Raw genomic sequence first — 12,548 nt, forward strand, 5'->3', positions numbered from 1 at the left:
ACCCTCACTCACTATGTAGCTATGTCTTGGTAAATGGGTGTTGATGTTATAACAAACACAGCACCCATAGATCTAACATCCTCACTCACTCTGTAGCTATGTGTTCATCTGTGGGTGTTGATGTAGTACCCAACACAGCAACCACAGCTCTAGCACCTTATCACTTACTCTGTAGCTACATGTTGGTGTAGAGCTGTTGATGTTAAGTATGCCACACAGCAACCACAGCTCTAGCACCTTATCACTTACTCTGTAGCTACATGTTGGTGTAGAGCTGTTGATGTTAAGTATGCCACACAGCAGCCACAGTTGTAACATCCTTACTCACTCACTCTTGAAATTTAAAAAGAATAAAGTTCCTTAGGTCCTCTCAGTACATGGGAGCTCCTTTCCAACTAAAATGGGATTACCTGGTAACATCATAACCTATATTCAGAAAAATAGTACAGGTCCAGCTTGATCCTTCCACATTTCCCATTAACTATACACTGTCTTCAATAACAGCTGAAAGGCAGCAGTTAGAAGTTAGACCCGCAGATGGTCACTAGTCTCAGTGCAATGATATATATATTAAACTCATAGTTCCTATCTTGTAAAAATAAACGTAAGTTGTCCGTTTGAAAGATTGGCATCCTATCTTGACATGCAAATTGTTGGGATAGAATTACTATACATCCATGGTATAGCATGGCTTGGAGACAAGCAGTCTGTCTCACTGAGTCCCTAAACCACATTATTTTCTTACACCCTTCCCTTTCTGCAATATGTAATGAAGCCTAAATGAAACGTGTAGATTTCCTTGGGCTCTGAATCTCCCAACTCACTGGGGTTCCTTTTCAATTCAATAGGAATTTTTGTTTCAACCAAAATTATATATATTCAGAGCCTATTATAAGCATCAGAGTCAAGGAGGAGACCAGCTCAGAGCGAAGTTTCACGTGGCATTTTAACAGAGAGGCTGACTTAGTCTGGAAATGAGGCTTCGGTTTGATGCCACTTGAGACAATATATTTTTTTCCTAGAAGTTACACAGCGTCAGCTTGCTGTAGGAAGAAAGCTTGAAATGATGCAAGCTGAGATATGGTGAGGACAAAAGGAAGAACATGCACCACTGAACTGAATGGATATTCAAACAATGGCAGGTCACAGGCATGACCGAAGATGGTCTGTCAACAGATTACAACACAGATAAACCCAATACAGGCCATTTTAGCATAGAATTTGTGGCATGTCTAGAATTAAAACAAAGAATGTCCTTGAACACCTCTTCATTACATATAATGAGTATACATTTTGGAACTGACTTTCCTGAAAAATATGTTCATCTCTTCATGTTATTCTAGCCTAAAGACAATCTGGTACTGGCTGGAAATTTGAGAATTTTTGATGCCATGAATACTGTTGCTACAGAGTCATATTTGTGATGATACACTGTGATGATATTTATTAAGAAGTCTGTCATCAATTACCCTTGAAGATCCGTAATAGAGCTATCTTCAGTAACCCATGCTTATCGGAAGAGGCGACTCCCCGGGATCAGGTGGTCAGGCTTGGATGACACATATCATCAGCTCAAAGGCCAAGTTCATAGATTGATGCTTATATTGTTGATCACCTGATCGTGTGGTCCAGACTCGATTATTCAAACACCGCAGCCATATAGCTGGAATAGTGTGATGTAAAACTAAACTCACTCAATCACTGTGATTAATTCTTTCTAACAAAAGCAAATTGGAAAAATAATGCAAAAATGACATTTGGGCACACTAAACACAGTGCATCATTAAGCGATGAGTGATTTTGACACTACAACTGTTGTAATCAACTGATAACATGCTGAAGCTTCAATCACATTGTTGAATAAGTGTAAGGATTAATAAAAAGGGAAATTATCAATAACAAAGAAATGGAAGGAGCAACTTGAAACATAATATGCATAATATATGGATCATAGATCATGTTGAAATAACATTCACAAAGCTCAAAGATGAATCAAAAGTATGACCATGTATCCGAGACCGAGATTCCTCAGACAAACCCTTAACTTATGGCAATATAAAAGCGTAAGCCATATATCAATTGTTTTCTCCAGGGTATTGCAGTGATTCATGAAAATGAAACCTTCTTCATACACAACTGACATAAAGGTGTCAGTTAGAAAATGAAGGATGGCCACACACTGGATACACCCAGCTGTGGGGATTAATTAAACCAGGTAGTTAACCAATTACCACATTCCACATTAATCACCCCCTATGAAGGAGCTCATCAGATCCTAGCAATTAGAGCAACTTTGTTCCTCAATGTTAAACACATGGGAGCTCTCCAGGAACATAATCTTCCCCACAACAGGTGCTAATTCTTTGTTTTTCTTTCATTATCACTTTCTCAGTATCTTTACTTCTCTCATGTAGCTTCATCCTCACATCTGGACCAATAAATAAAGTTAACTAATGCCTGCCCAGTAGATATCTTTTTACCTACTTCAGTGCTTTGATAAACTGAAAAAAAGGAACAAAAGACATTTCCATAATGACAGGAAACTTCTTCATTGTGTGATTCTGACAATATAATAAACATATGTTTATGAATCACTGTCTAATGGAAATGATGCCACATGTTCATGCAAAGTAGTTTAGTTTAGTTTTAGTTTTACCTCACACTTAGCAAATATTCCAGCTATATGATGGCAGTCTGTAAACAGTCAAGTCTGGACCAGAAAATCCAGTGATTAACAGCATGAGCATCGACCTACTCAGATGGGATACAATGACATGAAAACCAAAACAGAGGCTAGTCATCAGACATTGTTTTTGTCAGTTCATTTGGAGATGTCCTCCATCCCAAAAAATCTTTAAAGTTTTACTCAAGTGTGTATTAAATTTATTCCCAAAAATGGCGCTTGGACTTTTATCAAAGATCATTTCTTAGAAATATGAAAACAAGCTGAAGAAGGAAAATTGATCTAATGCAATACTGGAGCCTTTATGACATGAATTTGCTAGATATTATCATCAGTTCTCTTATTAACTCCATTTTCTGGTATTGATATTTTGGCGTTTACTTTTGATAGTCTTCAAGATTGATCAGTTATTGATCTTCGTGGTCAATACTTCCATCACTCATAATGATGGAAATACTTGTCTGCATTAACAGTTTCACTCATGAATATAAGCACACAGTAATCTAAAGAAAAAGATGGAAATATCCCTCTTAAACAGAGAAAAATATTCCAGTAAAATTAGATTTCCTATTCCCTTTATAAATATGGAGGATAGAATGTGATTTACAAGCTCCTAGTTTTACTCTCACAATATTCACAAGAGATTTTATTAAGAATCCAACTGTGAACTCTGAAAATTACAAGCATCATGTGACATCTAATTGTTGTTCTGGCTGTAACACCTACAAAATACCTACGTATTTTTTCAGAATATTATCATTTCCTAAAAAAACCAAAAAAAAAACCATAGCTGTTCTTGCCTGGTTGACCTAGCTTTTGTTACAGTTCAGGGCATTAGTTCAGGCCATGAGAAATTTCCACTCAAACATGAAATTGTTCCATAATGGGCTCCCAGGATTTGATTAAATATAAATATTGTGTTACCTCCAATTTCTAGTGCTGTGAGGTGTAGCTAAATTGTCATCATAATATTCAGAATCAGGCCCTGAAAATCTCCTTCAAGACCAGCTTTTTGAAATCTTCAGTTAGATCAACAGAATTGTCACAGCTTTCATTCTTATCAGGTTTACACAATCAACTGTTTTTCCTTAGAGGTGATTTACTGACTGGATATTCCAGCATGTAAATGACCCCATGGAGACACTATCAATTTGGTCAAAAGCACCAAATCTCAGAAAGCAGAACCAATACCACAATTTCATTATTAGGCTTCTTCAGAAGCTATACTGAATAACAAATCCCATTTAGCAAGTGTATCCTAATACAACTGGCATGCCTAAGAAAATGTGCAGAACAAGGATGGCAATCTTTTCTAGTAACAACAACTTATTGTCATTTATATAATCTAGAAAACATAAAATCTGAACTTAAATATTGCCTTAGAGACTTGAGCAAATCTGTTCAACCATAACACATAGCACGACACTCAAGGTGAGCTACAGTTGATTCTTGTCACTGAAAAATTCTAAGATTTACAAAATGTTGAAACAATTTCAGTCTTTAAATTCTTAAACACCAACCAGGGATTTTCTTTGCCATATAAAACTGTGAATGGGTCAGGGTGACAACTAGAATTTAAAATTCCAGGTTCCTCACAAGAAATTTGGGGTTCATGAAAAGTAATGGAATTGTGCAGTGCACTGTAAGATATTAGAAATACATTTAAAACATGGACATTATTTTGACAATAAATAGTTATTGCTCATCCCTCAGGATGCAATACATATTTGTTTCTGTTTCCTTTCTGCAAGTTTGTGCATACTGTACATTTCTGCATCTTTTAATCATCCACAAGTGTAAATATGACAAGTAATTTGACAAAATAAACAGATATCATCTTAAAATTTCGACATACATATTGAAAAATTTGGTTCATAAAATGGAATTACATGCCTGATACCTGGTATGTTGGAGCTGCATTTCAAACCTTGGCTGTTATATATTTCAATAACTTGAAACAACAATTCAATAAAACTACCATTTGACAAAGCCAAACTGAGTCCTTTGGAAAGGAGATCATAAACAATCAAAAATCTCCACAGCTTAGTCAAACCACCTGTTCTGATTTTACTCTGAAAGTCCCCACGTTGCCAGCCACAGACCAATAACCCTGTCAGGAGCTATCTATGCACAAGTCACTCTAACTGCTGGTTCTAATTAGCAGGTCAAGGATCAGACAAACTCCTGACATCCCTGTGGTTTTGCTCCCCTCTGCCCAGTCAGACACATGCATCATGATAACAACACACATTTGGCAGTTCCAAGCTTCCCTACTGGAGGCAAACATGTCTTTATCAAGTTTTGTGCCATTAACCTTTGGTAACCAACAGATGGGTTCTGCCATTATGTTTTTGTGTCTTTATCCTGTTGACTGAAGTCAAGACAGTGAAAACTCTTGAAATAAATGTTTCATACTTTTTTCAGTCATGATCTCTTAACGTATGGATATATTGACCTACATTTTTTAACAACAAAAGCAAGAAATCGGCTCCATTCAATAGAATTTTATCTTTAGGACAAAATAAGGAAAAATCAGCATCTTTGTATCAAAATATATGGTACACTTGTGTTCTATTTTATGACGGAATTAAACAAGAACAAAGCTTATGATCTTAAGATTAGATAAATTTTAAAGGTCATGCTTCTTTAACCTACATTTTGAATATATGCAGTAATTACCATCTTCGATCTGCATCATTTGCAGATTTGTACTCTCCATCAAGTTATTGCCTCGTGACTAGAAGTAGGCATCCCTAACACAATACATAGCTACTCATACTGATTTATATCCAGGCAACAATGAATGAAGGACTTTAGTTTTATGCCACTTTGAGAAATATCCCATCTATATTCCAGAAGAGGATAATCAGACATGTGTTTCGGAGAGTCTACCCATGTTGGGAATCGAACCCAGGTTTTTGGCTTTGATCACTATGCTACCCTGTCACCCAGGCAAGAGAGAATGGATCAAAACATCAGGTAGAAACACAGCTGGAATAGAATATCTCCATGACTAACTGCACCTAAAAGTTCTGATTAGGCTGCTCTCATCTCCATTCAAATTATGTACAAATATTTACTAACAGAAAAGCCTGGTCATGTGATATGCAAATTAGCCCGTGGCAGTGATGTTATGACAATTCATCCCTGCATCAGAGTGTGCTCACTTACGTCCCAGTTTCAACTTATGTTTCCAACACTGAGCAATGTTGAATCATGAAGATCCAGGTAAGATCATCAATTTTGTTTCTTTGCTTCAAGAAGGCATTAATCAAGTCAGTGAGTCTGACCTCTGAAGACAAGCATAAGTTACTAGGCCAGTTCTAACCCAAATTCTCAAAGGATCACAATCATCTTCTCTTGACATGTTTCATAAAATCAGAAAATTGTATTTATGCTTCAATCAAAAAGTTCACAATCACAGCTGCATATATATTACTGAATACAACCGTATTATCCAACAAATCAACCCTGTAAAAAAATACTTGTCAAAGAGTATGTTTTTTAAACACTTAACACGTAAACCAAAACCACGGAAAGAAACAGTTTCAAATATTAAGTAAGTACCTTTCATATTTTCACTCCACACACAGCAATTGATACTGAACAAAAGTATCTCAAAACTATGAATATCTGACAATTCTTTAATCATGCAAATATGTTATATATACCTCTTCTTGTGATGCGGCATCTGGTTCTGTAGCATCTTGGTGAAACATATTCAGCTTACACTACGTGTATCATCTTCCATCTGATCACTTCATAGTATATGGCTCTATGTTTCAAGTTTTTACGAAAAACAACCGGATATTGACAAGTGTCCCTGCTATCTCCAAGTAAACATATGCCATGAATCTTTCAACACCGTCGCAACACTGACATTCATGGCAAGTCATAATGTGTTTATGACTGTTGCACATTATCAGCTAGTTCTGTATAATTGTCACACATTGCTGGGCTAGAACAGACACAAGTGACGATCATAATTACCTCATATTATCAATAATAACAAAGACTCGTTATTATAAGCTGATAAAATGTCCTCATTATGTAAACATCTCTGACAAGGAGAATGCAGTTGGCCTGCTTGATAAATGATATTTTTAGCATTTGACGGACATAGTTATCATTTCAATCTTATATCTGACAGTTTGTGTTACTACTCAAGTGAAGTCCCCCCACCCTATCAGATTATCACATCTAATATGGAAACAGTTATCACTGCATAAACAAAAGTGTACAGCACCTCTAGCTCTTTCTTACAATCTTCTGTGACATTCAAAGTGCATGACTTTTACATAAACAGTTTGTATAATATGGATAATTTTTGTATAATATTTCATATGTTTCTGTACAATAAATGTATCAGCCATACCCATGGCAAACGACACACAGATAACATGGGTGTTTAATGTGTCTACAAAATACATACACTAAAAACTACCATTGTTCCAAACCATCAAAGAAGTAACTTGAAAAGTTGCTATTACACTCTTAAATTAAATTTACACTCACTGAATTCCAGAAACTTGGGAATTTGAAAATAAACCCATACTGGAAGTAAATCTATTCATAGTTCTAGACAGTGTAGACACACACACACGCTAACCTGTGTTAAATTACGTTAAGACTGCCTCACTGGCTCTCCTGTTCAAACATGGATTTGTCCAACCTTGATGTTTAAGTGGTAACTGAGTTACTGTACTTCATTACCGTCACATCTTAATCCTTGGAATCACGCCAGTTTCAAACACATCAGTGCACAGGCCCCACAAGTATAACGACATGAAACTGAAACTGCTTCCTTTCCAGTTGAACCAAATTGTTCCGTGTTATATTATCTTCATCACTGACAAACTAACCACAAATCATCAGACTCAAACCTTGGATGCACAATGACATACCACATTTTTCCTTAACAAAAACGCTTGTTTTCCCTATTTAGAAGAAATGATAGAGTTGATTGCTGGTTAGCTGTTTAACACCACAGACTGAACCCATGAAGATACGGGTTAGAATTGATCTCCAGTAACTCATGCTTGTCATAAGAGGTGACTAACGGAATCAGGTTTTCAGGTTCACTGACATGGTTGACACAGGTTATTATATCCAAATAGTGTTGATTGATGTTTTCGCTGTTGATCACTGGATTGTCTGGTTCAGACTCAATTACATACTGACTGACACCATATTGCTGAAATATTGCTGAGTGCGGCACAAAACTTAACTAACTCAAACACCACACACCAACATTCCAGTTTATAGTGGCAGTCTGAAATATAATCAAGTCTGGACTAGACAATGAAGTGATCAAATGAATGAGCATCATTCAATGCAACTGGGATATGATGACATGTGTCAACCATATATACTCATGGAAAAATTTAAAGGAACGCATGTTTCTTCAAATTTCTGTTTACTAACTTCAGCGCCGTGTATTATTGTTTTCGTGAAGAGCAGTTCACTCAAACTCACCATAATGCTTTCCATGTATGTGCACTATATGTTCCTGAAGTTATATGTACTTAGATTTACATGTTACATGTATGTGCACTGTCAAACACAACAATTAAAAATATTGTTAACATGGCGAGACAGTACTTAACTTTGGCACAGAAATGGGAGGCAATTGGCATGGTTAATGGTGGAAGCTCATTACGACAGGTTACAACAACTTTTCACAAGTCTGTTAGCATGATATCCAGACTTTGGAATCTCTATAGAGCGACTGGTGACGTCAAAATGAGGCGTGGTTGGGGACGGAAAAAGAAAACCATCCCACGGGATGACCGGACCCCACGCCTTTATGCTCTGCAAGACAGGTTCAACTCCTCCTCCAAAATCAATACAGAATTCGGACGAAGAACAAACGTCAGAATTTGTTCACGTACAGTGCGTAATCGTCTCAAATCGGCTGGTCTAAAAAGCCGCCGTCCATTGGTTGGAATCAACATGACTGAGCAACACAAGCGCTTGAGACTGCAGTGGGCACGGAACCATGGAGGAAGAAGCATACGTCAATGGAGAAACACCATGTTTAGTGATGAGAGCAGGTACACACTAGACCATAACGACGGTCGAATTCGAGTTAAGAGACGTGTTGGGGAACGTCACAGTGCCATCAAGATCAAACAGCATGATCGTTATGGAGGGGGCTCTGTTATGGTGTGGGGCGGGTTTACCTTTAACCATAAAACAGATCTTGTGCGTGTTGATGGCAGGATAACAGGTGTACGATATGATGACGAGATCTTGAACCCGATTGTGATCCCTTTTGCGCATACAGCAGCTCGAATGTTTGAGTTAATGCATGACAATGCCCGCCCTCACATCGCTCATGTTTGTCGAGACAGACTGAGGGCTGCAGGTGTCCGGGTGTTGCAATGGCCGGCTAAAAGTCCTGATCTTAACCCCACTGAACATCTTTGGGATGTTCTTGGCCGCAATGTTCGGGACAGACTTGTTCAATCCAACAATTTGGATGAACTTTTCGTGGCTCTCCAGTAAGAATGGCATTGCATTCCGATTGGTACCATCCTTACACTAATTCACAGCATACCACGACGATGCCAAGCAGTTCTCCAGAGACATGGGGGAAACCCCCGATATTGATTTTCATCACTTGACATAAGCCTTTTCATCTGCAGGAACTTTTCTCTTACTAATTCAAAGATTAAAAGTCACAGCTATTTCATGCATTCCCTTAACTTTTTCCATGAGTATATATATATACTACCAACAAAAAATAAGGGAACAGTTGAAATGACAGTGAACAGTGAAATTACTCTGAATGTCAGTATGTCAATTAAATCAAATTTGGGCATGAAGTTCAATATCTGGTGTGTCCACCATGTTGGGCAACACATTCATGACACCTTGATGGCATACTCTTGATTTATTTCTGCATGGTTGCCCATGGTATTGCCTGCCATTTCTCTTGATGAGCTGCACCAAGCTGGGCCAGGTTGACGGCTGTGGGGTCACTGGCATACACCCTTCAACCGAGAATGTCCCATAGATGTTCAACTGGTGACAGGTCTGGGGACTTAGAGGGTCAGTCCAATGTCTCCATGCCCTCTCTTCGGTGACAAGCTGTGACAGTTTTGGCCCAATGTGGTCTGGCATTATCATCTTGGAATTCAAAATTCCTGCTAATGATTCTAGCCAGTGGAGCAAACAGGATGCAAAATTTTGTCAACATATCACTGACCAATCAAGGATCATTGAATGATGACCAAATCTGATCGCCTGTCACGTGCAACCCACCCCACTCCATGACACTTCCCCCCTAATACCTGTCAGTCATGGTCAATAACTGCTGCTCTGGCAAAATGCTTACCGCTTTGGTGCCTACAACAGTTCCTCCCATCTGACAATCTGAGGCAAAACCTTGACTCGTCTGAGAACATGGTGCATCACCAATGGTACAAAGTCCGTCCCTGATGCTGCCTCGTCCATGCCAAAGTCTGGCCCCTATGGTGAGCTGTAAGGGTAACACCCTTGAAAGGCCACCTTGCTTTCAGACGGGAGTGATATAGCCAGTTTTTAACAGTTTGAGTGTGAAATTCCTTGTCCAGAGGTACAGAACTCCCTACTGATGGCAGGTGCTGATCTGAACCCAATGTGTAGGGCCATTACTGAAATGAGATGATCCTGTCGTGGTGTTGTTAATTTTGGTTTACCGCGCCCAGGTCTCATGGCAAGCACACCTGTTTGACGGTACTTGTCCCACAGGCATGAAATTACACTTTTTGATTTACCAAACATTTGGCCTACTTGATACAATGATGTCCCCATCTTCTATCATCCCCACAATTTTCACTTTTGTTTGTTCATTGAGATACTGCCTCGAGGGCAATTTTAAGCATGAGTTCAACTCTATTGCATTAGTGATTGTGAGTTCTCCAATAAGTTCACAGAGGTTAACTTTTGTGTTCACGTGCATCACATGCTGGTAAAATGAAACATGTGGAATTTCATTGTCAGTGAATGTTGTGTTCGGATGCAATGCTACAGTAACACACCCTTCCAGCTCAACATTTGCTGCATTCAGTTTCTTAGTGTCAGTAGTATAGGCCATTTATTTTTTTTGTTATGAGATCTGCAAATTCTTCAATACAACATTTACTTTAGGATTACAGTTTCTTAGTAAATGCATTGTGTATTCAGATTTCTTTCATGCATGTGTAAACTTGTCTGACATGCACACAAGGTAGGAAACCAAGATTATCAATTGTCAGCCTTACATACTTTGAACTCCTTGGTGGCTGAGTGGGTTTGATCGCTGACTTTGTGTCGTGACAATTAGCTGTCTCACTTTAAGGGTGAAGGTTTGAATCCTCGATGAGACAACCCAAAGTCCTAGAATTTGAACTAAACGAATGAAGTAAAGACACAAACATAGCATGTGTTACAATTGACCACTTTTTCAAAAGCATGGAATGTTTATACTTACATCTGATTGAAAAGAGTCCTGTACTCTGTGTCTCCATTGTTCCCAGTAATCAGGATGTCCATCTTCTCGATTATCTCGCTCTCCACCTGCCAATACACACTGAGATTATATATGGCCTCAGAATACTCATTCTTTTCCCACAAAGGTTACTTGTCATATCTTCCTATCAACCTCTGCTCTTATACGGCCATATTTCGCGGTTCTCATAAAATTCCCTAGTGGCAAAAAATGGCAGCAGATTTATCTCCCTTTTTTTCTGTCCAATCAGAACACATGTTACATCGACTTACACTCAACTTGACAAATGCAAACAATATGGAAAAACAAATACGACATGACCGAGATCTGTCTAGAAGAAACATTTGAGTATTGTGCTTGGGAAGAGGTTCTAGTTTTCATGATGCATCTGGAAATTACTGAGATCTTGCGAACGATCACTTTTGAAACAAGGTAGCTGACTGCACTACTAAATATGATTACCTCCAATCACGAGTCTTGAACACTCGCATCATGAAAAGGTCATATTAGAACAGAGGTTACATAGGAAGATATGACAAGTAATCTCTGTGGGAAGAGAATGCAGAATACTGACATTAGATATGAACATTCTAGGTTGAGAACATTCATGGGTATTCGAAACTGACAAAACATTATGACATTCAAGACTACATTGGAGTATAGGTGGGGTAGCCAAGCAGATGAAGCATTCACTCATCACACTAAGGGCGTGGTTTGATTCCCTTCAAGGGTACAAAATGGGGAGCCAATTTCTGGTGTCCTCTGTCAAGATATTGCTGGAACACTGTCAAAATTGAGTAAAACCAATATAGGTGTTGAGCCAACTTTCCAAAGATAAAGTCTCTGTAGAAAAACCCAGTAAGACATCTATAGAGCTTCAAAGATCAGATGTCTATGAGCATGTAAAATATTTAAAACTTTCATTGATTTTGTGTGACACTTTGATGCAGATTCTTGCACTGTTTTCAAACAGTGAGCATCATGCTCATCAACTTATATGACACTCAAAGAAGTCTCTAAGCAAGCATCTGAGTAAAGACTAATGTACATGTATGACTCCCAGACACCTAGTTGATGTATGTTGACACAACTGTCTAGAATACTAAGATCACTTGTGGAACCAGCCATGGCAATCACAAGACATTCTGGGCCTAGATTTTCGAAGCTCGTTTAGCGCTAACATATAGTCATAAGTGCCATACATTAACTTAAGACTATCTTAGTGCTAAATGAGCTTCAAAAATCTAGACCCTGTTGCCTGTCAGGATACTGTATGTTCTATTTTTATACCACTGGCTGACAATTAGCTGGAAGCATACATAAAATCTCCAGGTTGAACTGACATAGCGCCAACATATGAGAAGGTAGTTCACCGTAGTTCACCAAGATTTT

At 38.3% G+C, this 12,548-nt stretch overlaps 1 protein-coding gene across 3 annotated transcripts in view; it reads right to left on the bottom strand.

Moving 5' to 3' along the window:
* The window catches only part of LOC137296185 (dedicator of cytokinesis protein 3-like), a 139,793-nt gene that overhangs the window by 61,104 nt on the left and 66,141 nt on the right, over positions 1 to 12,548 (bottom strand). For all 3 annotated transcript variants that reach the window (XM_067827900.1, XM_067827898.1, XM_067827899.1), the window contains exon 35: positions 11,139 to 11,224. In XM_067827900.1, coding sequence (XP_067684001.1) covers positions 11,139 to 11,224 — 86 coding nt within the window. The remainder of the gene's footprint in view (positions 1 to 11,138; positions 11,225 to 12,548) is intronic.

Source organism: Haliotis asinina, chromosome 9, assembly GCF_037392515.1.
Source record: "Haliotis asinina isolate JCU_RB_2024 chromosome 9, JCU_Hal_asi_v2, whole genome shotgun sequence".
Taxonomy (NCBI): Eukaryota; Metazoa; Mollusca; class Gastropoda; order Lepetellida; family Haliotidae; genus Haliotis; species Haliotis asinina.